A 24,445-nucleotide genomic window follows, 5' to 3' on the forward strand; every position below is an offset into this window, starting at 1 on the left:
ATAAGAGAGCTGCATAAACTGGTCCAAAAGTCATGGGGATAATATTGCAATTTGAGTCAATTTATTATTTGAGATGATCAGATTACTGATCATTGTGAAAGTCATACTCTTTTTACACTTCGTTTTGTACTTTTTCTACATGCCAACTTGAACAAATATAAAAAAGACAAAAACAGAAGTAATAAAATGCAAAATACAGCTTACAAAAATGTTTTGAAATGTTGTTAATGTTGCATGTTGTATTCTTTAAGCCTCTCACTGAATCCAAAATGTCACAAAACACACATTGCGGCCATAAAGTGCTGCCTCCAAAAGTAACGAAAACATTTCTGAAAATCACCTCTTAAAATTTCAAACAGGAAAAAAATACAGGCTTCCAGTCAAGAAATTGAGAACATTTTCAGATTTTTTAATGGCATTTTGTGCTTGAAAATGACCAAAAGTAGGGTTATTAGAGTAGGAGCAACGAATCAATTTGGTGACCAGGAATAAAAGTAACTATGTTTTAACTGATTAATTGGTTGATTTATTTTTCGGTACCATTTTATGTGCAGGTATGTCCAATTTCCTTCCAGAGATTCACTTAAACCTTTTTTTTTTTTTTTTTTTTTACCATCAGTTGGATTCAGTTGTTTGGTGAAAAAAATCTCTGGAGACGTCACTTTGGGCAGTAGGAGATTACCAGGGCCTTTTTTGCCCACTGTTTTAACTTTTTACATCATTAATCCCAGTAATAATCTGCATAATAATCCAGACTGGATATAAAAGGTAGTTGCGTGCCATTTTTTTCCTCCCATTTGTAGACATTATTTGACTTGTAGTTGTTTTATCGTAATTATCAGGCACTTGAACATTGTCACATGACACCTCCGCCCTGACATGAGCACAAGTGTGGTATGATCATCCTCTGGCAAATCTTTGACAGAGGACTTTTGTAGAAATAACCGTCTTCATTTATGGTTAGGGAAGAAAAATGACTCTTCTGACCATGATTTGAGGGTGAATGTAGAAACCTGCGAATATGTAACATTAATCTAATAACATTGCAAATTATCTGTAAGAAATTTGCATCTAAAAGGTTACTGTTTTGAATGAAGACTATTCTGTAAAGTGTCCAAACCTACATTAAGAATAATTATGACTAAACTGAAAAATAGCATGTCTTGACATCTTATTTAAAAAATTGTCCAAATCTTTCAATATGTAATGATTTGAACAAGGTCCACCTCTAGAAAATTCCTGAAATTACTTTGTGAATGACAACCTCTCAGCACATGGTAATTTAATTACTTACAGGAAACAAGTCATTCCTACAATTGAGTTATTGTAGAACATTTTAGAATTTGTATCAGTGAAGATTCTTCTTTTTTGTTTCTTCTTTAGTTTTTGAGGTTAAAACTCTTGTAGTTTTCAATAAACTATTCTTTACCTAATGTTTTCCTGGCATTTAGCGCTTCAGCTGTAAAAAGTTTGTTTCACTGCTCAAGTAAATCTGGAATAAAAAAACACAATAAATCAACAAAGTGGATGAGTTCACTGATTCATTCAATGAAAAAGCATGTTTCCTCCTCTTCATCGAATAGTTTTCTACAGATTTAAATTTTTTACCCCTTTGTAGGTGCAGTTTCCATTGAGTTTTTCTGACTTTTAACACACCTTTGTGAATCCACATCTTCCAGCAGTTTCTCATCTTGGAGCAGTGACACTTCATTTCCACCTGAACCTCCATCTGTGCCTTGGCATCCCGCGTTGTCTCCAAAATACCGCCATCGTCCGTGGACTTTCTTCCATTCCACCTCTCTGCTGCCAGAGCCACAATGAAGCTCACAAGACATGCTACTAGTTGACTTTATGCAGCCGAGCGGGTTCATATGATGAGCATGTGAGGCAGCAGGGCTCTTTGTTCAGGCCGGTCTCATGACTCCAGGCCAATATAATCCTTCTGGGAGTCCCATGACCCGTCTTGCTTGAACACTGGGTATTTTCATCCACGGCTGGAGCGAGGCACAGCAAATCTACTTTGAGAAATCCGCCCCAAACTCCAGCGTCCCCTTTCTTTAATCTCAAAGAAACACACAGCTGATTGCATTCTTCTCACTTTCTGCTGCTGTTGTTGAAAGTGAAGAAGCACAGGTTACAGCTTACAGTGATGTAAGTTCTGTACTTTTCCTGGAGTTCCTCTGTTTTTCACTTTCCTTCCACATCTCAGAGGATAAGACTGTACTACTTTAGTCTGCTGTAAAGGAGCAGATAGAGGTTTCTTCACATATTCAGATTTTTATATTTTTATAAATGGGTTCATAGGGTTTAGTTCTGTATCAGTGAGCTTCAGAATAACATACACTTATGCTCTGTGAACACTTTTTCAAATGCTTGGGCTCACATACTTGGAGGAAGTTAGATTGGAATAAGTGTTATATCTGTATACCAGTGACTGTCCTCTGCCTCTGCCCCTCTGTCTTTAAGTAAGGACTGGCTGGTTAATTAATTAGTTAATGACTATACACATCTGAGCCTTTGTTTTTGTGTTTTAACATAACTGAAAACTGCAAAATAAAATATATACAGGGTGGGGAAGCAAAATTTACAATATTTTGAGCCAGGGATTGAAAGACAGTGTATGACCAATTAGTTTATTGAAAGTCATGAGAATTTATTTGCCACAAGAAAATGTACATAATAGAAAATGTTTTATTCTATGTGTCCTCCTTCTTTCTCAATAACTGCCTTCACACGCTTCCTGAAACTTGCGCAAGTGTTCCTCAAATATTTGGGTGACAACTTCTCCCATTCTTCTTTAATAGTATCTTCCAGACTTTCTCGTAATAGTTTTACTCATAGTCATTCTCTTCTTCACATTATAAACAGTCTTTATGGACACTCCAACTATTTTGGAAATCTCCTTTGGTGTGACGAGTGCATTCAGCAAATCACACACTCTTTGACGTTTGCTTTCCTGATTACTCATATGGGTAAAAGTTTCTGAAAAGGTATGGATAATAGTGTTAGGTATGATTATGACATCAGTATATGTTTGGTTTCAAAACAATTGACACAGTGCCTGCTGAGAAAAAACAACTAAATGTTCATTGTAAATTTTGCTTCCCCACCCTGTATATTTATCTAAAAAATAATAACATACACTTGCATTCTGTTTCTTCATTTTGGAGTTGGATGAGTGTAAAAATGGCCCAGTGATTTGTGAAACCATCTTATTGCACATGGATAAGGAAAATGGGAAAAAAAGAAAAAAACAATGAAAGAATAGAAAAAATCATCCAAAGATCAAAATGAGTCAGTAAAAACAGAAATTACTCCAATGAGAAACTAAGGAGTGACTACATTATAAAGTTGTCAGTTATTACAAAAGCTCCAATATGACTGTATGTTCTGAAATGACTTTTTAGTGGTGTTGAGTTTTTGAAACATGCCTGTTGTGCTCCTTTAACCAGATATCGATACTAAATACAGGTGTAGGTTTATGGCTTTGAGCTTTACTTTTGTTTTCTTTGAGTTACTGTGTTCATCCCTCTTGTAAATCTGGGCGGAAAGTAAAAATAAAACTACATACGTCCATCTTTCTGCTGCATGGTGAAGTTTAGCAACGAGGTACTAATGAAATCCATGCGCTCGACGGTCTCATGAGGAACAGGTCATACTTATTAGTGAGACTTACAAACCATTCACACAACTGATACGGAAATCCCACCGAGGATAAAGACCTCCACGAGGAGGCCGGTGCAGCATCAGATTATAATGTCTTTTCTTCCTTTATTAACAGTGTGTGATTTATTAGAAATTGTTTCTTAGCACAAAAACATTGTCTGAAACGTCTGAATGCCATCTCAAATTAAGGCCGCTGAGCAACAGGAAAACAATAAACAAAGGTACAATCACTAAGCACAAATAAAGTCCAAGGATTTGGCTTATGGAGGTTTTGGTTAAATAATGAGATTAGACCTGCTTAGAAGTGAACTAGTTGTTTGCATAATGAGCAGTTATATCATTGTGTTGGGTTTTTTTTTCCCAGTGTGATAAAGGCTGGTTTGTTAGAATAGATTACAGAATGGGAACACACATCAGCTCTGACCAATTGAGATGAAAAGTGAGAATTAGATGGACTGTCATTTAACTGGAGGGAAGTAGAAAGAATAAGTAGCAGAACTTTTGACAATAGTACTGATACCACTTTACAATAAGATTACACTTATAAAAGATTTATAAATAGTTTATGATAAGGCTATTCATTTGGTTGTAAATACTAAATAAATAGTGGGCGGACCCTCTGTAACCCACCCATGGTTTTGTGTTCTGCTGTGTGTAGCCATACTGTTTTTTTTTTTTGTTTTTTTTTTGAGGGAACAGATACCCACATGTAGATCAAGTGGGTGGAATAGTAGAAAAAGCAGCAAAACCGAAACCCACTGAAAACACCAACCACATCCACTAACAGTGTAATAATAGACACCATTAAGTAATTTCAGCTATTTAATAAATGTTAACACATACAGTTGTGTTGATAACAGTATAAATATACAAACACACTAATAATGGCTACCTGAGCTAAGTAGCAGGCGAGCTGATAGACCATAGAATTCAGTATGAATTAATGCTAACATCAGCTAATGCGTAGATATGCTGGTTATTGTAAACAAGCACCACTAAACTGCATGATAGAAGCTTCTGAGCTCTTGGTGTAACCCCTTTCATTGTCTCCATGTTTGCATTTCTCTTAGGTCATTCATCACCTGCACAGTAATCCACAATGGTCAGAAACCAAGATAAAGTACACACATACAACAGTGTTCCAGGTACGATCAAAGCTCCAATACAGTATCCCAGTTTCTTAAAACCAGAATACGGTCTTATCTGCGTCACTGAAATCAAGATGATGTGCACATGCATAAACATAAAGACAGGATACATCAAAAATCTACAATATCCTGGACACTGATATACATTTAAACAGTCAGTAATTGTGACCTTTAACCTTTTAGGCACCAAAGGTCATTCATTTCATCGCAAGTGAATGTTTGTGCCAAATTCCAAGCTTTGTGGCAATCTGTTGGCTCATTCCTGAGATGCACCTTTTTACTTAGATGCTGCATCAGTGCATCTAAAATTATATGCCACAATAAGGAGAATTATAGTGATTTTAATGTATGTTGTTAATGTACTAAACATACAAGATGTTGAGCTATTAATGTGCTTCTTATAGTTTTGTTACAAGTGGTATGAATCAACTCCTCAATCAATCAGTACTAATAATCCTATAATTTAAATTATAAGGATATACAGGGTGGGGAAGCAAAATTTACAATCAACATTTAGTTGTTTTTTCTCAGCAGGCACTACGTCAATTGTTTTGAAACCAAACATATATTGACGTCATAATCATACCTAACACTATTATCCATACCTTTTCAGAAACTTTTGCCCATATGAGTAATCAGGAAAGCAAACGTCAAAGTAGGGCTGCACGATTAATCGATTTTAAATCGAAATCGGATTTTTTAATAAGGACGATTTTTAAAAATGAGAAATCGTCAAATCGATTTCATCTTACTTGCTAAATTTTTCATTCACAAATGTACGTTCTGGAACACAAAACCAAATATTATTTATTTTTTAAAAGATGTTGAACTTTATTTAAAGCTGTTAGATATATCTGGAATCAAAAAGGCTCTAAAAAACCATCAGTATTTGCTCTGATGACATTTTATTGTAGTGTATTCCCCCTGGCAAACTTATGTTATTTTCTTGTTGTATACATTGTTTGTATACTCTACTTCATTCAATATAGATTTAACGAAGGAAAAAAAAACTTCTGTGGGTTCATCATGTGATATCATCACAGATTTGAGGTCGGAGCAGTGGCTTGCATTGCGGGCTGCTCACAAAAACGACATGCTGACTTCTGTTGTCTTTTGTAGTTTTACCCAAAAATCGAAAATCGAGTTTTTAGGGGAAAAAATCGGGATTTTATTTTTTGCCAAAATTGTGCAGCCCTACATCAAAGAGTGTGTGATTTGCTGAATGCACTTGTCACACCAAAGGAGATTTCAAAAATAGTTGGAGTGTCCATAAAGACTGTTTATAATGTAAAGAAGAGAATGACTATGAGCAAAACTATTACGAGAAAGTTTGGAAGATACTATTAAAGAAGAATGGGAGAAGTTGTCACCCGAATATTTGAGGAACACTTGCGCAAGTTTCAGGAAGTGTGTGAAGGCAGTTATTGAGAAAGAAGGAGGACACATAGAATAAAAACATTTTCTATTATGTAAATTTTCTTGTGGCAAATAAATTCTCATGACTTTCAATAAACTAATTGATCATACACTGTCTTTCAATCCCTGGCTCAAAATATTGTAAATTTTGCTTCCCCACCCTGTAACTTAAGACATACTGCGGCTTATTACTGCATAATATTCGTAAACAGTAAGAAAAATTAACTACTACTTAAGTTTTTGTAGACATTTGTATTTATTTTACATATACAGCACAGTGTAAATCAGCCCAGGCTTTACAAACATACTATATAACTGTTTTTCATGTTGTTTTCAGTGAATTTATCAGTGCATGTTTGTCCTTATATGAGCTGTGAAAATAAAAGTGGATTGTGTTGATGGAGCAGAGTCACATGGAGTCACTACGCTGCTGATTAAGGCTGAACAGATCAGGTCACATGGTTTGAGGAAGAGGAGGAGGAAGAAGAGGAACAGCTGCAGGCATTTTTACTGTTGAATGTTTGAATTTAAATATAATGGATTTAATTCTTATTTTAGTTATTTTATTATAGCTGCAAACTGACTCTGTAGGCTTAAAGGATAAGTCTGTGGATTTCAGTTACTGTCGATAAATCCTATGGAAAAAGCATTGAAATTGTCCTATAAAATCTCAGTGTATGTGATTTATGTTATTGATCTGTGGTGTAGAGTTTCATTGCTGACTGAAAACAATAACACAGCGGTGAGACTTATCATTACAGTTAATGACTTGTTGCATACTGGTACAACTGAAGGGGAAACAGCTGGGCAGGCTGCAGCATGAATGAATGGACCCAGTTATCTGAGGGGGGGGGCATTTTCCCTCCTTACACTTATACGTTTTAGGCCACAGATGATGTCCTTAAGTGACTGAAAAATTACAGCACAATTTATAACTATACTATATTTTTCAACTTAGATATTTTCTTCATTTTTTTTTTCAGAATTCTGTCCACATGACCTTACTCCTCCAAAATATCTCTGTCCACATGACAACAGAAAACCGACTCCAAATGTGTTTATAGTCTCAGACAAACTATAGTTGTTGTCCAACCTGTGGACACTGTGGATAATATTGGACATATCAGACTCAGAGGCTTTAATCTGTCATGAAGGTGTAGTTAAGTTGTAAACTTGCGTTACTGTAAGTGTTGGTTGTGGAAGTGTATTCTTTACATGATGTGGATTTGTCCATAACACCGATCCAGTCCGTCTCCTAAATGTATTGGTGCTGGTCTCGATCTACTGCGGGTCATACACTGATTTATACACCTGGATTTGATGTTTCAGGTGCAGCTTCATTGTTTAACTTTGCATTTTTTGTGAACACATGGACACATAGTGCTGTGCTTGTGCTAGGAAAATGAAAGATACAGCCACTGTGGCTACATTAGTTGAAATGAGTGTAGCCAAAAAAAGCCACAGCCAGCCTGGGTCCCTGCAGCGGGGCACATAGTGGACCGTGGTGACGAGCATAGCTCCACTGGGAAATTTTGGGAAAAATTAAGTCTTTTTCCTGCATTCTGGTGCATTTTGAGCTTAAAAATATGTTCAATCTGGCTTCAGTTTCATACAAAAAAAATCATAAAAAATTAACTTAAGTCAACATTTTCATCTAAACTAATTTTATTTCTAATCTAATGTATAACAAAACAATAAGTGATAGACTTATAAATACAATTATTCTGACCACTGATGTTCATGAGATTCAATATGAGATTCAATATAAAATAAATTTACCAGTGAGACATGATTTATCATAAAGTCATTTGGTAATTAAATATGGACAGATATGGACTCTTGAAAGTACTCCTGCCTAGACTAGAATGTACATGGACTGACTGCCGATACCGAGTACCGATACTAGTACTTAATAATCCCATTCCAGTTCTTAGTTCCTTTTGTAAATGTGCTTTATTGTCGTTGTCATTAGTCTGACTTGAAAAAAGTGCTGCTACTGACATTTAATGTGTTGGAATGAGCGTTTCTCAATTAATCCACCAGGGGGCGCCGCTCTTAATTAACCATACTGGACAAATACTACGAAGAGGAGTAAAGTTTTTTGAGAAGGAGAAGAAAGTCAGTAATAACAAACATGGAGATGACAGAGGTAACACTAATGTGATACTAATATTGAAGCGTTTTCGCTGGTAAGGTTTAAAAGCGAAGCTTCAGCAGGTAGAGAAATGAGCCTTAAGTTTCGTTTTCACTTCTGCTGGTGGCGGTCCGCACCGCTCTGTACCCCTCTCTGTCTGGGTACTCTGTCTGGGTGTGAATTTGTAAAAAATCGGAAATGTTCGGGTGAGTTCGATCGCTCTTGGCAGCACTCTTCAGTAGTGGAGACCGCATTTGTTATTTTCCTTGGTTATCGCTCGGACATTTTCGATCAGAGATGTAAGTTGGTTGATTTTACTAAAAAATACCTTCACTACTGTGGCTACACGGGTTGAAAACAACTTCGCCACAACCAGGAAAATGCATCGCTAATGGCGATGTGGCGATAGGCTAGCGCAAGCCTAGACACACAAACCAGAGTTTCAAAAATGTACACAATGGAAAAGAGTTGGTAAAAATCTATCTCTGTAATTTGTGACACTGTTTAGACGTGGACATGAAGCCTGAAAGTTGAAAAAAATATCGGTTTTAAAAAATACCTGAGTGCTATTACTCAGACAGGCTGAGATTTCTTTCTGATGATAAATTATTATAATCTGTGGGAATGAACCACAGTGCTTTGCAATCATAACCTGTCATAGACAAAAGACATTTCTGTGTTGGACATCTTTGATTTTTAAAAGCAAAACTACGTAAATGTAGGTATGAGGGTGGAGCTGGAGAAGAATGAAATGAAACTCTGAGTGCTAACCTACTAAAAAACACAGACCACACTGACAAACACATATCAGGTCTCTATTCAAAGCAATTTATGTTAATTTCCTGTCACTACTGTTATGTGAGTATCAAGAGCTGGTTCATGATCACCAGCACCATCACAGTGGTCAAGTTTGAACTTTAAAAGTAACATTTTAAAGTCAGTACCAATGTATTAACTAAATCTGTTTTCATTGCATTTAATTTTTATGAATATACAGGGTGGGGAAGCAAAATTTACAATATTTTGAGGCAGGGATTGAAAGACAGTGTATGACCAATTAGTTTATTGAAAGTCATGAGAATTTATTTGCCACAAGAAAATTTCCATAATAGAAAATGTTTTTATTCTATGTGTCCTCCTTCTTTCTCAATAACTGCCTTCACACGCTTCCTGAAACTTGCGCAAGTGTTCCTCAAATATTCGGGTGACAACTTCTCCCATTCTTCTTTAATAGTATCTTCCAGACTTTCTCGTAATAGTTTTGCTCATAGTCATTCTCTTCTTTACATTATAAACAGTCTTTATGGACACTCCAACTATTTTGGAAATCTCCTTTGGTGTGACGAGTGCATTCAGCAAATCACACACTCTCTGACGTTTGCTTTCCTGATTACTCATATGGGCAAAAGTTTCTGAAAAGGTATGGATAATAGTGTTAGGTATGATTATGACATCAATATATGTTTGGTTTCAAAACAATTGACGTAGTGCCTGCTGAGAAAAAACAACTAAATGTTGATTGTAAATTTTGCTTCCCCACCCTGTATATTTTCCACCTTTCTTAAAGCAGCGTATGACTTTCATCACAATTTTTTTTATTAAATTTGTAAAACCCCAGTGATATCCTAATTATCATCAATCCATTAATCTTTCCATGCCTGCACCTGATTGACTTCCCTCACTATGAACAACTTCGAAGGTGACTCCATCATAAACACAGTCCGCTTGTTTACATAACAAACCGAAACGTCACTCGGGCCTTTTCGGAAATTTTGTCGCAAACTGCATTGTGGGAAGCGAAAGAGAGCTCACAGATTCAGCATGAAAAGGAGCCAGATTGCTACAACATAAAATTCTAGAGTCCACCAGGGTTGTTTTACAGAATGAGTATAGTCGGTGGATGGAGGTAAAGGCCACATTTGGATTCGGCACTCACCAAGAGACAGACAAATTGCTGCTGTATGGAATTCCCATTCCCACAATGCACTTAGCAACAAAATTCCCAAAAAGGCCCAAGTGACATTTTGGTTTGTTATGTAAACAAGTGGACTGTGTTTATGATGGATCATCTTCAAAGTTGTTCACCGTGAGAGAACTGATTCAGGTGCATAAGCACAGAAGGACTAATACATCAGTGATAATTAGGCTATTACTCAGGTTTTACAAATTGAAAAAAAAAAAAAAAGAGGGCACTGATCAGCCTTGGCGGAGGTCTGCGCTCTCCGAGTGCTTCTAGTTTCTACTGTGCAGGTGCATAATTTACCACGGGGCGGTCTAAAGTGGACTTGAGTCTGCGAGAGGTTATTGCTCTGTAGTGTTTTCAGGCAGATCGTCCACCCACGTCCAGTCTGATCACTCTGATTAAATTCCTGTGAGATCAGTCAAATCCAAAAACGTGACCATGCACACTCACAGCTCATCATTACGGCGGGAAACAGGAACTCACTGCAGCTTAATCACTTTAGGCTGGCTGCCGGATTCAATCAATGACAGCTGAGGAAAACTTTAATCTGTCGCTGCATTCATAAAAGTGATGTGAGGTTGTGGAGCATTCACAAATGAAACTCGTACAGGAAACCTGAGTTGATCTGTCGTGAAGAAGTTTTCAAATACTTTACTTCAGCAAGATACTCCACCGCAAATAAAACGTCTGCAATCAAAACCTTACTTATCATGAAAGTATATAAGCATTATGGGTAAAACAGTCCCTGCCAGTGTTTTACCATGCATGTTTTTGGATCTATTTTACTGCTGTATACATGTACAGATGAAATTATTAAATTAAAGTATTAAAGTTAAAACAGTGCTTTAATATCTGCAAAAAAGAGATCATACCATTTGTTCACCATGTGACTATGAATCTGCATCCAAGATTTAATTACAGCCTTGGGTTTACATGATGTTTATACCAGGATGGAATATTTAAGCACTAATCATTTCTAATTAACATTCCACAATTTTGTGTCCTTTTCTTAAATTATACTCAAACATAATCAACCATATACATCAAACCAGACCAATACACAGCCTGTTCCATGCTCTTATATTTAGCCTTTAGCTTTGATTAACAGACACATTCACCACAGTGTCGTTTCAGTGACCTCACTACATTTTTTCCCCGTTATATTTTGGACCTAGACCTGACCAACTGAACCAACCCCAGATCCTAACACTGCCCCCACATGCTGGTACTGTAGGCACCTGGCATGATGGGTAATTGCTTCATCCTCCTCTCTTCTCACCCTGATGGACCATCTCTCTGGAACAGGGTCAGTCTGGACTCATCAGAACACGTGACCTTTTTCCACTGACACACAGGCCAGTCTTTATACTCTCTTTAACCCTTTCATGCAGGAATTATGAGAACCTTAATCAAAATTTTTTCCTGAGTGTTTTTATTCCTCTTTAAGCATGAAAAAAACAATGTGATAGAAAATTTTCTTCTGAAAAGTAAATAAAAAAATAAAAAAATAAATAAATAAATAAAATAAAAATAATAAATAAAATAAAAATACATTAAAAAAGTAATAATGACAAAAAAATTCTTATGAATCTATTTTTCATAAAGTTGCAAAAATATCCACTCAGCTGGACACTACACGTTTAATTTTTCACACACAGAAACATGTATTTACTGATAAATTGTGTGAAAACTGTGGGGAAGGCTTGTGATTCTGGGGGTTTATCCTCAGGAGAGATCTATATAATGTTACCAATTCATGTCAGAAAAGATATGTAGTGTCTTAAAACTTTAATAAAGATATGTGTAAAGAAAAAACAAAAACAAAAAAACAACCAAAAGAACAACAAAATCCATGAATATATAAGAGAACAGCTGTAGAATAGCTGTCCACTGTAGTGACCACTATGCACGAAAGGGTTAAACTGATGGTTGATTAAGAAAAGAGAAGCTCCTCATTCATCAGTTAAAGGGTTAAACAACTGAGACAGTCATCACTGCAGTAATTATACAATGGAAGGAAACAGCACAAAAATAGAAAAACTATTTTCTTTCCTTTACACTGGAGAGAAAAACAGAAAAGACACTAAATTGTTTTGCCTTTTTTTTTCTAAAGAATAACCTGTTTAAAAATATATAATCCTTTTAAATCGGTTATCCACAAAACCATAAAATGGGAATTCTGTGCTGACGAAATCAAGAATTTGTTTCATATTTTACATCCTTAATGTTACGTTCTTCATTTCTCATCATTTATGCAGTTTTACATAATTTTTTCATATTTTTCATATACTGTATGTCATGTGCATCATTTGTTCACATAATTTTTCATCGTTTACGTAATTTTTCATGGTGTTTTTTTAATCATTTAAACCAGTCAGGTCACTTTTGTCTTTAATACTTTTTGTGTGTTTTTGTCCTTTTCATTTATGCCATTTATATAACTTTTGTAATGTTTTATGTTTTTTCATTAATTTTTTTCATGATTGTTTTTTGCATTTTCATCCCGTTTTAATCATTTTCCATCATAAAATCCTTATTTTTCGTTATAAATGCATTTTTACACCATTTTGTCTTATAAAAATTAAATACATTATATATATATTATAGGCTGAAAACTGTTCAAAATGCATTGTTTTTAGTCAAATAACATGTAATTGTACTCTCAATGAAAAGGTTGTTGTTTTGGGTACTTTGCCCTGGGTGTTAACTGTCAGGTTCGATCTCAGACTGACCAGACTATTAGCTGTATGTTATTCCTCTTCTGTCTTTCACATTTTTCCCACCACTATTAATGTTTTACTATCAAATAAACCAGATACAATCATGAATATGTACAGATCTTAAAATATCGATGTATTATAATATTACAACAAGAAGACAAGAATAAAAAAGACTGTTTACATGCATGTGTGAACTACGCAGGAGCTGCTCCAAATCATGCCTTTTTACCAATATGTGAGATTTCACCATGTCCTTGTTTTCTTTTTCTGTTCTAATAAAGATTCACATATTTAGTGTTTTAGTAGATCATTTTACATCTTCTGTATAGATATTAAATATTGCTGCTTCTATAACTCTATGTTAATGTACAAGTACCCTAAATTTGTCAGGTTCTTCACTTAAAGTTATAGTTAGATTCACTCCAATACTTCTTTTTATCTTGAATAATGAAATTTTGACAGAAACTAGACAAGATATTTCCTTATAGAAAAGAGGGAAAAATTGAAAAAGCAGACTCCTTTCTTTAAACTAATCACTGCTTCTCAGTATTACCCTTTTTTCACCTTTGATTCATTCAATGCTAGTTACAAAAATGTAACAAACCTTTTTTTTTTTTTAATGTAAAAGATTGTCCCCAAGCTTGAAGGAAATAAAAAATTATGTCACCTTTGCAGAGCAGTAACAAAAGTTGATGCCCGTTTTGGATTCTAAATGTCATTCCCCAGAACACTTTTCTAACTCTACAAGTTTCACAATGAAGATGAGCTAAAAACATTTTCCAAACGTACCCTCTGTGATCCGGATGATGCGCTGCGTTTGATGGAGGAGCGTTTGATGGAGCCCCCGGCCCCTCTCTTTCCCATCAAACCTCTGCTCTCCATGGTGAAGCTGAAGTTCAACTCTCCCTCAGTTTCATTGTTTTTCCATCCTCACTCCCACAGGTCAGACCTTCAGAAACCAGTCCACCCAGTCCTCAGAGAGTCCAAACTACAATGCGCATCATCCAGTCTGTGCAGAAACATTAAACGGCAGGATGAGGCTCCGTGGCAGAGACCCCATCCTGCATCCCTCTGCCTTTTTCTCTCCATAATCAGGATTAACGGACATGGCTGAGGACAGAGGGCAGTGCTCTTTAATGGATGGAGATTTAATAAATGGTGATTGAAGGTAAATCTACTTTAGGACAACTATGGCTCCAAAATGAATTTCACACACAAGATGGCAACAAAACATAAAATATTGTTGATGTAGGAAGGTTGTAGCGGAGAGAAAATGTTTATAGATTAGTGGGAAATGGTTTTACAATGATTTTAATCCTGTGTATGTGGAGGACTGATGCTCAGTGAGTGGCTTTTTGAAGAAGCTCCATATGAGCCTGATGCTCTAAAATCAGATTTAGACAAATTGGACATCGTGTAAGAATGACTAGTGTCAACAAAGGTTTAAAAACTCTGTACAAGGACTGGCTAGTTAATTAATTAATTATTCAGTTGTTACACACATGTGAGCCTTTGTTTTTGTGTTTTTACATAACTGAAAACTGCAAAAATAAACTTTTTTACATATATACACACACACACACACACACACACACACATATATATATATATATATATATATATATATATATATATATATATATATATATATAAAAACTATACCAAGTCCAGACTCATTGTAGGAATCATGAGTGTAAGCTTGAAATATGAGCTTGAAATATGTTTTTCATTGAATGATGATATATTGCGTTACGTTGGAACTACTGATTTTGAAAACCATTATGTCATAATGTGATGACACAGCTGGTGCCACTGGTTAAAGAATAAAGCATAACATTCAGATTTGTTATTTACACATTACACCGTAGATACATATACAAAATGGATAAAGCACTACGAATACAGTAAACAAGAAAAAATAATCAATAGAAAAATAAAATAAACAAATAATGTGCTTAATAAAAGCTAATAAAAACTATATCAAGTTCAGTGTTGCATTTTATGTTGCTGTATATCACTGTATTGAGTCTGGTGCAAATATTCTATAGTTCAGTGTCGAGTCAATTTTGCACCCTGTAGCTGAGATCCACTCAGCATATTGTATTTTATTCTTAACATTGCATGTGTTATGTGGTGTTTGATTTCGGATGTTTATTGTCTAATGGCAGTTGAGTAGAAGGTGTCCTGGAACCTCACTGTTTTGCATGTCAGGCTTTGATATTGTCTTCATTAGCAAGGGAGAGAGAACAGTCCATGACCAGGATAAGGGATAACTTGCTTTATTATCCTTGAGGGAAATTCGGTCTATGCATTTTACATGTTGTCCAACATCTGAGGAGCATCTTGGAAGTACGTGCTTACACTTTAACATGTTATCCTTTAGAGTCTCATCCATCCATTTTCTGAACTGCTTAGTCCTCATGACGGTTGTTGGGGATGGAGCATATTTTTTAATTATCATTATAACCTTTATTTAACCAGAAAAAAAAAAAAAAGTTCATTGAGATTAAAAATCTCTTTTTCAAGAGTATCTTGGCCAAGACAGCAGCAGCAGAAGTTACACAAAATGGACATCACAGCCATACATCCAAACTAAAAATATTCATAAACACAATGAAAGTCAGTACTAAAAACAAACTTAAAACTGATAAGAACATACATCTGTAAAACTACACACATTCATTTCTATTAATGATTTTAAACATATCATGGAGAATGCAGTGAAGGAGAGGAGGAATGTCACTGTTTTTCTTGATGCCATTATGGTTGAATAGTTGTTATTGTGTTTCATTGCTTATTGTGTATCATGTATGTGTTTAATGTTTTTTGGTCTTTGTATGGCTGCTACCTTGGCCAGGTCTCCCTTGTAAAAGGGATTCCTAATCTCAATGGAACTTCCTGGTTAAACAAAAGTAAAATAAATAAATAAATACATATAAAACATCACCATTATTTTGAAAGGTACTAAAAGTATTAAAACAATGTTCCTTGAAAGCATCTCAAAGCCCGGTTACTGACAGGTTAAGGTGCGGTTCACCCTGGATGTGTCGCCAGTTCAGCACAGGACTGACATACACAGATGAACAACCATTCTGACAGGAGAGAAAAACTATGCATTTCGGTTTCTGATGACAGGGGAACAGCTGGGCTATGGGTTTGATTACCCATAGCCCTCTAGCTGTGAGTCAGATGTGCCAGTAACTGCGCCAACTCACCGTCCATATGGTCTCCATACCAGGTCCATCTGCCCAGTTATGCAGGTCGTCCACATAGTTTTCTGAGGTTAATAGTAATGCAGACTGATCTCAAGAAATGGCATTGTTCAAGAATGGCAGTTCTTATGGCATTCAACATGCTGTACCTACACATTTTTGACCTTTCACATGTTCAACGCCATTTGATCAAATGTCAATTTACGCCAGGATCTCCAGTTTACATACCCCTAACAATAAATAAAACAAAAATGAATTAGATTAAACTGAAGTAAACTGTGGTTGACACATTAGATGCCATTATTTTACATTGTGCAACATGTTGGTACTGATGATAGAGATGGTTTGGAGAATATGTATCAGGGTCTTTCTTCACTTCCATGCCATGTGGATGTCAACAACAGCTCCACGCTGTTTCTAAACATGTCTAATCCGAATGATAGAAGTCTTTACTGAATATCTGTAATGAAATTCACTATAATACTACCTCCACTCGAATTAAAGCCTTCACTTTAATATTGAGTAACGGATCTGTTTCCTCCTGTTGTGTCCGCAGTGAAAGACGTCGGCTCCAGGGGGAATCCAGAGAGAGCAGCTGCTGGATTAGGACCGAGTATCACGTTAATCTGGTCTGGGTCCATTTTCAGGCGGGTTACAGGTTGATTAAAGCTTGTATGGTCACACACATTAAATCAGAGCTGTTTGAGATGTGATTCGGTAATCAAATAAACACACATAATGGGAAAAAGAACATAAATCCACACTGAAACACGAGGCTCATGTCAAAGGATGACGAGTCGGAGCATTCTGACATGTTATTACCACACCTGTAGACACTAAACTCTGAAGTTACCGCCTGTCACTATGCTCATTTTTGGCTCATGACCCCATTTTAACATCATAAATTTCAGCGACACCAGACATTCCTAATAGAGACTTTTTTTTTTTTTTTGCTAAAATTAATTTGTTTTTGATCATGTAATATTTTGCTATACTATGTTGCAAATAAATGTTAATTTTAGATGACATTTAGGCTATATAATGGATATAATGCACTTTTTTGGTGTCTGCTTCTCAGTTTCTCTTGGAGATGTCTTATCAGGGCCAGGCGGGTGAAGAAATCTTTCCATTTTCTGTTCGGACGGGTTTTCTGATTGTGACTGTGTTGACACGTAGTAACGCAATTGGTCACATGATCGGGTCAATTGAGATATGCCCTCTCAGATATTATATCCTGCATTTTATTTAAACCTGATTTTTATTAGGTAAAGTGTGTGGTGTTTTAATTATAATGACATACATATACATACTACATATTGAATTTATTTTGTTATTACTAGTGTACATGGCAACTGCTATTTTGTCTTGATCATCTTTATTTATTAATGTATTTCGCTCTGATATTAGTTCCTTGTACACAAAAAATGTTAGATTTTTTCTTCTGCTCAAAACAAATAAATGAATGGATGAAAATATATATTGAATCATTAAAAATATATTTTATTATTATTATTCTATTTTTGTATTATTCATTTTTTAGAAATTTCAGGCAACCCCATTTGAATTCCAGGCGACACTGCTTTAGAGGGAAATTAATGTTTTGTTAGTTTGTACAATACTGACCTCTACTGGATGTTTCCAAACACATCTCATTTAATCTCAGGTTTTTCATTAATAGTTTGTAAAGACGTGAGTCAATATGACTGTAGTATTTTTCTGCAAAAAAAATTTCCTCTTTCTCTTTTTTCTCTTCTTTCCTGTTATCCTTCTTTTTCTCCTTAGTAGTGGTAGCAGTCAGCTTTTAGAGGGAAAATTAATGTGTACTGTAAGTTTGTACAATGCTGCCCTCTGCTGGATATTGCCTAACACATCTTCTCTTTAATCAGGTTTTTCATTAAAAGTGTATTGTTTTTTTTCTGTTTGTATGGGACTGTTTCTGTTTATATTCAGTGTAAAACCGTTGTACGATTGTTGAACAGCTAGAGCACATTACTGTTCTTCTCAACATTTTGACCTACAGGTTGTATCGTACATTACATGTTTTTACAGTTTTTAACCTGTTACATGCAGATGAATTGTCAGAGCTGATAAATACATCACAAGTAATTAACTAAATACTCCTCACAGTCATCAGAGGGATAGTTTCTGTACACTGGTTATTATCACCTCTGTTTTCTTCACTGTGTTTTCCCTCTGCTCTCAGTGGGAGCTCCTGCTGCATTCAGGGTGTCCTTGGAAACTACAGCTTCTTAAACAGGAGGTAGTGTATGCAACATGTGTACCATATTACATCTATAATTTAACCCCTAAGAGGGTGAAATGCATCTGTTTCAGGGAGATTTATTTTCTTTTTTAATTAACAGACCTTTGGAATATACACAATCCTGTGTGGTGTTTAAATGTCTAAGGATACCGTATACATGAAGAAGGTTGTGTGTTTATTTGATTTTTTTTTTTTTTTTTTTAATGATTGTTTAACCCCCCAGTGTGACATACATTATTTTCAAGTCTTCCCTGAACATCAAAATTAATATATTTTTTATTGACTTGAAAATACAGGAAATAATCTTTTTTCCCCATTGCATGCCTTTTTACTTCTGGGTACTTTTGTGTTAGTAGTTTAACTATCAATGAGTAAATTGTATTGATTCTTTTGCTAAGAATCAAACAATGATAAATGTAATAAACTGTATATGTCATGAATTATATATGTTGTGGTTAACCCATAAAGACCCAGCATTATTTTTATGTCAGTTACCAAATGAATTTTTCTCTCTATTTAACTTTTCTTAGGTAATTTATCACCATTTATCATACAATTATCCTCTGTATTTTGTATTTTTTCAGTGTAAATCCTGTATTTTCCCATATTTAATTCACTGATCATAGATGTTCATTAAAGCTCAGCTTAAAGTTGAGGATTATTACAGCAAAAACAGAGAAAACTGAAATAAAAATGTCGTTTTCAGTCCAATTTGTCATTAATTGAACATAAACCAAGTGTGTCAATCCACTGTCATTGTTCCAACTTGATGGGTTTTACTGGTGAATCAATGTTGTAGAAGATGATGGTGTTTCCATGGAGCCTCTAAACATCCAGTTGGGTCATATCTGATGACCATGAAAAGATGACAAACTGTATTTTACACCAATTATTGACATGGATTGATAGGATTAGTGGATCAACAGGTGTTAAACAATTTAAAACTGTAGATGGTTTAGGTTAAAGGTGGATGTTTGGGTCTTTATGGGTTAAGAGCAACAAAGTGAATCTAATACACAAATATCAAGCTTGTACTGTTAGAAGAGACTCATGACATACACAAGACTTTACGTTTAGATTTATAATTGTAATATTGTGTATAGTCTGTTATGATGTAAAAACCACAATTCAGAATGTGTTCAACTCTTATCTCTGAAAATAAGAATTTAATGCATTCTGTGAACAAAAAACTTCCCATCTGTTTTTTTTTTTTTTTCTTTTTTAGTGGCATGTCTGTGATCCTTGTAAAACATATTCCCTTATTTAGTCTTTCATTGATGAATCTTTAGAACAACAGGATTATTTTTACCCACAGGAAACGCGTGGTTTCCTAAACAACTATCAGTTCGTAGACAGCATAAAGAGTAGACATCACCAGGATTCATTGGGATCAAATTGTTAAAGAGTGGTTTATTTTACACATGCATCGGACACCAGAGAGTCCAAACCTGAACCGCATGGACAATCTCTGGATGTGATGGAGAAGACTTTACACAGCGGTCCAACTCCACATCATCATCACAAGATCTAGGAATCAAACAAATGCAACTATGGATGGAAATAAACATTGTGACCTTTACTGTGACTGTGGCATAAGCAAAGTTATTTTGAATGTGTCCTGTAGATGACTCAATGCAATATGGTATGTGGATATTTTTTTTTGACCAGACTGTATTTTTAGATTATATTTAAGGTTATATGTCTTAATGTTAGAAGTGAAATGCCAAAAAAAAATGTTCTGGCACACATACACAATCAGGGAAATGACCTAAATCCAAAAGATTTTATTGGATGAGGTTTTGTAAAATACATCAATGTTTATTTTCTGAGATTTTTGTAGATGCTTTTTTGAGATATTGACATTACCTTTATCTAGAAAGTGAAGAATTGTCTTTAATTCCATGCAAAGAAACAGAATATACATTAAAAAAAACAAAACAAAACCTAATATAAGTGTGGAAATGTTGAATGTTGTCAAGGTGTATATGATGATGCTTTATGTGTCTTTTATTCTTCCATTGACACTTTTCTATGCTGCTTTTTTAGGTATTTATGCCATTTCTTTCATATTTTCAGTTTTAACACTCTTATATATATTATTTATACTTTAATGGCGCCTAAAAAGGATTGCACATTCAATTTCGTTGTACCTGTGCAATGACGTTAAAGACATTCTATTCCAGGGGTGTCAAACTCATTTTAGTTCGGGGGCCACATTCAGCTAAGTTTGATCTGAAGTGGGCCGAACCAGTAAAATAATAACATAATAATATATAGCTAAATAATGTCAACTCCAAAATTTTATGTATGTTTTACAGTGAAAAAGTAAAATTAAACAATAAAAATGTTTACATCTATAAACTATCCTTTCAAACAATGTGAATAACATGAACAAACTGAAAAAAATAAGTGTAGTTTTAACAATATTATGCTTCAGTTTATCATTTCCACATGTTCATTATAACTTACAGATCACAGTGGATCTACAAACACACAAAACATTTAATAACAGGCAGAATATTGTTAACATTGTACTTCTCTTAAAACATTTCAGGTTATTCACATTTTTTGTGAAATTATACTTTGTTTTAGTGTAAATAAATAAAAATATTTATATTTACAAAGAGAAACATTTGGAGTTGTAAGTATTTATAGATTATAATGATAGTATTTTACTGGTCCTGCCCACTTGAGATTGAATTGGTTTGAATGTGGAACCTGAACTAAAAGGATTGTTATTATCTTCAGTGTAATTTTTGCATTTCACCATATGTTCACTGTTGTTTATGTATATATTTCCTTCCTTGAGTTAGTTATTATTTGTTTATTTATTCGCTAGCACAACTAAGAAAAGCATTGGTAAAAGATTATATGTGTATTTGTATGTGTGAATGTATAAATGTATATATGTGTATATGGATGAATGAGTGTGTGTGTGTATGTGTGCTTGTATGTGTGTGTGAATAGATATATAAATATAGAAGAGTAATGTAAAAGGGTTCATGGGTCGTTCCACGTTGGTGGAACGTTCTACCGAGCACTATGAGAACAGAGGCGTCCCTGCCTATCTTCAAGAAGCTCCTGAAGACCCAGCTCTTCTGAGAGCACCTTCTGTTCTAGCACTGTCAGACATTCCATTTTAAATATTTTAATAAGGTTTTTCCCAGGATTATCACAGATTTTCCCAGGATTATCTCTGGACCTGCTGCGGTGGTCCTGCCTCTCTCCTGTCTTCATCATCATCACCACTCACTTATCCTCAACTGCCTCCATGTGTCTCCTCCTACTCCCTCAGTCTCTATCTCTATCGCTCTCTCTTTCTCTCTCTCTTTACTCTCTCTCTTTAACCCCAGCTGGTCAAGGCAGACGGCCATCCTCCAGGAGTCTGGGTCTGCTCCAGGTTTCTGCTGTTAAAGGGAAGTTTTTCCTCACCACTGTCACCAGTCGCCAATGTTTGCTCCTGGAGGATTCTGTTGGGTTTCTGTAAATTGGCTTAGAGTCTGGTTTTGACCAACTCTATATATAAAGTGTCATGAGATAACTTTTTTGTTGTGATCTGGCGCTATATAAATAAAATTTGATTGATTGAGTGATTTGATTGGTTTTCCCCTGTAAGTCGCTTTGGAAAAAAGCGTCTGCCAAATGCATAAACATAAAAGGAAGAGGGACATATATTATTAATAATATTGTAGGGAGGAGAGGAGGTGGGATTAAATAAGTTATACTTCTTCCCACCCCTTTACGGGCATGTAAATGGAATTATTGTGCTTTTCCTCTGACTAAGATTGTTATGATTGTTATATTGTTATTGTTCTTGATATTTGTATTATTATGTATGTTTTGCAAGTGCATATATGTTAAATTTCATTGCATGTTTGGAATAAATCACTAAAATCAAAAAAATTCACAAATTCATCCCAAGGGCCGGACTGGACCCTTTGGTGGGTCAGATTTGGGCCCCGGGCCACATGTTTGACGCCTGTGTTCTATTCTATTGTAAAAAGCTGGAGATCTGAGGCTCAATTAGGTAAATTAACCCTTTCATGCATAGGTCACTACAGTGGACAGTTATTCTCCAGCTGTTCTCTTGTATGTTAATGGGTTCTGTTGTTTTAGTTCCATATCAGCCAACACAGTGGACACTTATGCATCATCCCATACACTGACATTCAGACCATTACTGTAACTTTGTTGTTCTTGTAAGCCTGATCTGCAGTAACATTTTTAGTAGAAATCAATTATTTGTTAGACAAGAAGTTTTTGTTTTTTTTGTTGTTTTTTTTGCATATTATCTCCATGAAGTGAGTAATTACTAGCATTAGAATTTGTTAAAATGTGAGAAGACATCAGATTAGCAGCATTAAAAATGTTTTTATTTCATTGTTTTCAAATCACTTTCTGATATTGGGTTTTAACCCATAAAGACCCAGACCTACACCGGCAACCAAAACCATTTACTGATCTAAATTGTTTCACAACTTCTGATCCACTATTCCTATTAATACATATAAATAATTGATGTAAAATGCAGTTTGTCATCTTTTCTTGGCCCTCAGCTATAAAACATTTGGATGTTCAGAGGCTCGGTAGTTACCATGGAAACACCATCATCTTCTACAATATATTCACCAGTTAAACCCATGGAGTTGGATCAATGACAGGGGATGGACACACTTGTTTTCATGTTCAGTCATTGATATCATAGCTGAAAAAGTCACTTTTTTTTAATTTAGTTTTCTCAGTTTTTTATATCACAACCCCCAACTTTACTCTGAGCTTTGATGAAAATCTACATGATCAGTAAATTAAATATAGGAAAATATATGATTTCAGTGAAAAGATGCAAAATAAGGAAAGTAATATTGCAATCAATTGTGTTAAATCACTTAAGAAAGGTTAAATATAGAGAAAAAAATATTTGGGAACTGCCACAAAAGTAGCACTGGGTCTTTATGGGTTAAACACGTTTCTTTACTTGAAAAATTAAATGCATGGATATTTTTGGAACTCCTTAGAAAAAAAAAAACAAAAACAACTCGATCGCATTGTTTTTTTCATGCCTAAGGAGGAATAAAAACACCAAAGAAAAAAAATTTGGCTAAGATTCTCACAATTAGTGCATGAAAGGGTTAATCCATTACAGGTTATTAATTAAATTCAACAATGTAACACCTTCTTTGACTCGGTGCAAAGAATTTCTTGTAGATATTTACATTTTTACCACTCAGACCAGATTTCCAGAGTCTTCTATTGTTCAAATTAATCGCTGTTCTCAGTATTTTCAAAAAAAAAATTCCCGCATCTCTGAACAGAGTTTCCGTTTTCCCCACAGCCCCTGAACGCAGCGCCGTATCGCAGCATCGCCGCTCCTCTCAGGTGTCTGTCTGTACCGGGTCCTGCAAAACCGGATCCGGCGGAGGAATGAGCACGGAGAGAGAGAGGCATGGCGGACCGAGACAAGAGGAAGAGCAGCCCGCCGTCCGGCCGCAGCGTCCGGGTGAACTCTCCGGCCGGCTTCAGGTAAGAGAGCCCCCGGGGGGATGCAGAAGGAGGGAGGGAGGGAGGGAGGGACTGGGTGTGCGGGGATGCTGTGCGGAGCTGGGAGTCCTGGGGATGCTGATGCTGGGTTTGCAGCTGCGGATCCAAACGGCTGCTGGATGGTTTGTGTCTGGGCGTGTCTCCGCTCCCCCAGGACCCACAGCAGCTGCAGACTCCGGACATGCATTTTTTAATACGTCGCCTACTTTTGTGGCTTCTGCTCCAAAAACCCCCTCAGTAATCAGAGAAGATCCACTTTTACTCAGAGCTGCCTGTTTATTTCCCTGCATCTGCTATAGGTCTGATCCTGGTTTGTTCATATTATCTTATAATATTCATCAACGATAATATATTCATTTTACTGGTTTAAACCATTGGATCATGT

At 35.6% G+C, this 24,445-nt stretch overlaps 2 protein-coding genes across 2 annotated transcripts in view; one reads left to right on the plus strand and one right to left on the minus strand.

Moving 5' to 3' along the window:
- Positions 1–14,150, minus strand: part of LOC115439430 (transient receptor potential cation channel subfamily M member 1-like) — a 44,000-nt gene extending 29,850 nt beyond the window's left edge. The window contains exon 1 of the mRNA XM_030163269.1: positions 13,837–14,150. Within this exon, the coding sequence (XP_030019129.1) occupies positions 13,837–13,929 (93 nt within the window). The 5' untranslated portion in view covers positions 13,930–14,150. The remainder of the gene's footprint in view (positions 1–13,836) is intronic.
- Positions 14,151–23,965: 9,815 nt separating this feature from the next.
- Positions 23,966–24,445, plus strand: part of mapk8ip1b (mitogen-activated protein kinase 8 interacting protein 1b) — a 120,311-nt gene continuing 119,831 nt past the window's right edge. Inside the window, exon 1 of the mRNA XM_030124141.1 lies at positions 23,966–24,042. Within this exon, the coding sequence (XP_029980001.1) occupies positions 23,966–24,042 (77 nt within the window). The remainder of the gene's footprint in view (positions 24,043–24,445) is intronic.

The sequence above is a fragment of the Sphaeramia orbicularis genome, chromosome 3 (genome assembly GCF_902148855.1).
Source record: "Sphaeramia orbicularis chromosome 3, fSphaOr1.1, whole genome shotgun sequence".
Classification (NCBI taxonomy): domain Eukaryota; kingdom Metazoa; phylum Chordata; class Actinopteri; order Kurtiformes; family Apogonidae; genus Sphaeramia; species Sphaeramia orbicularis.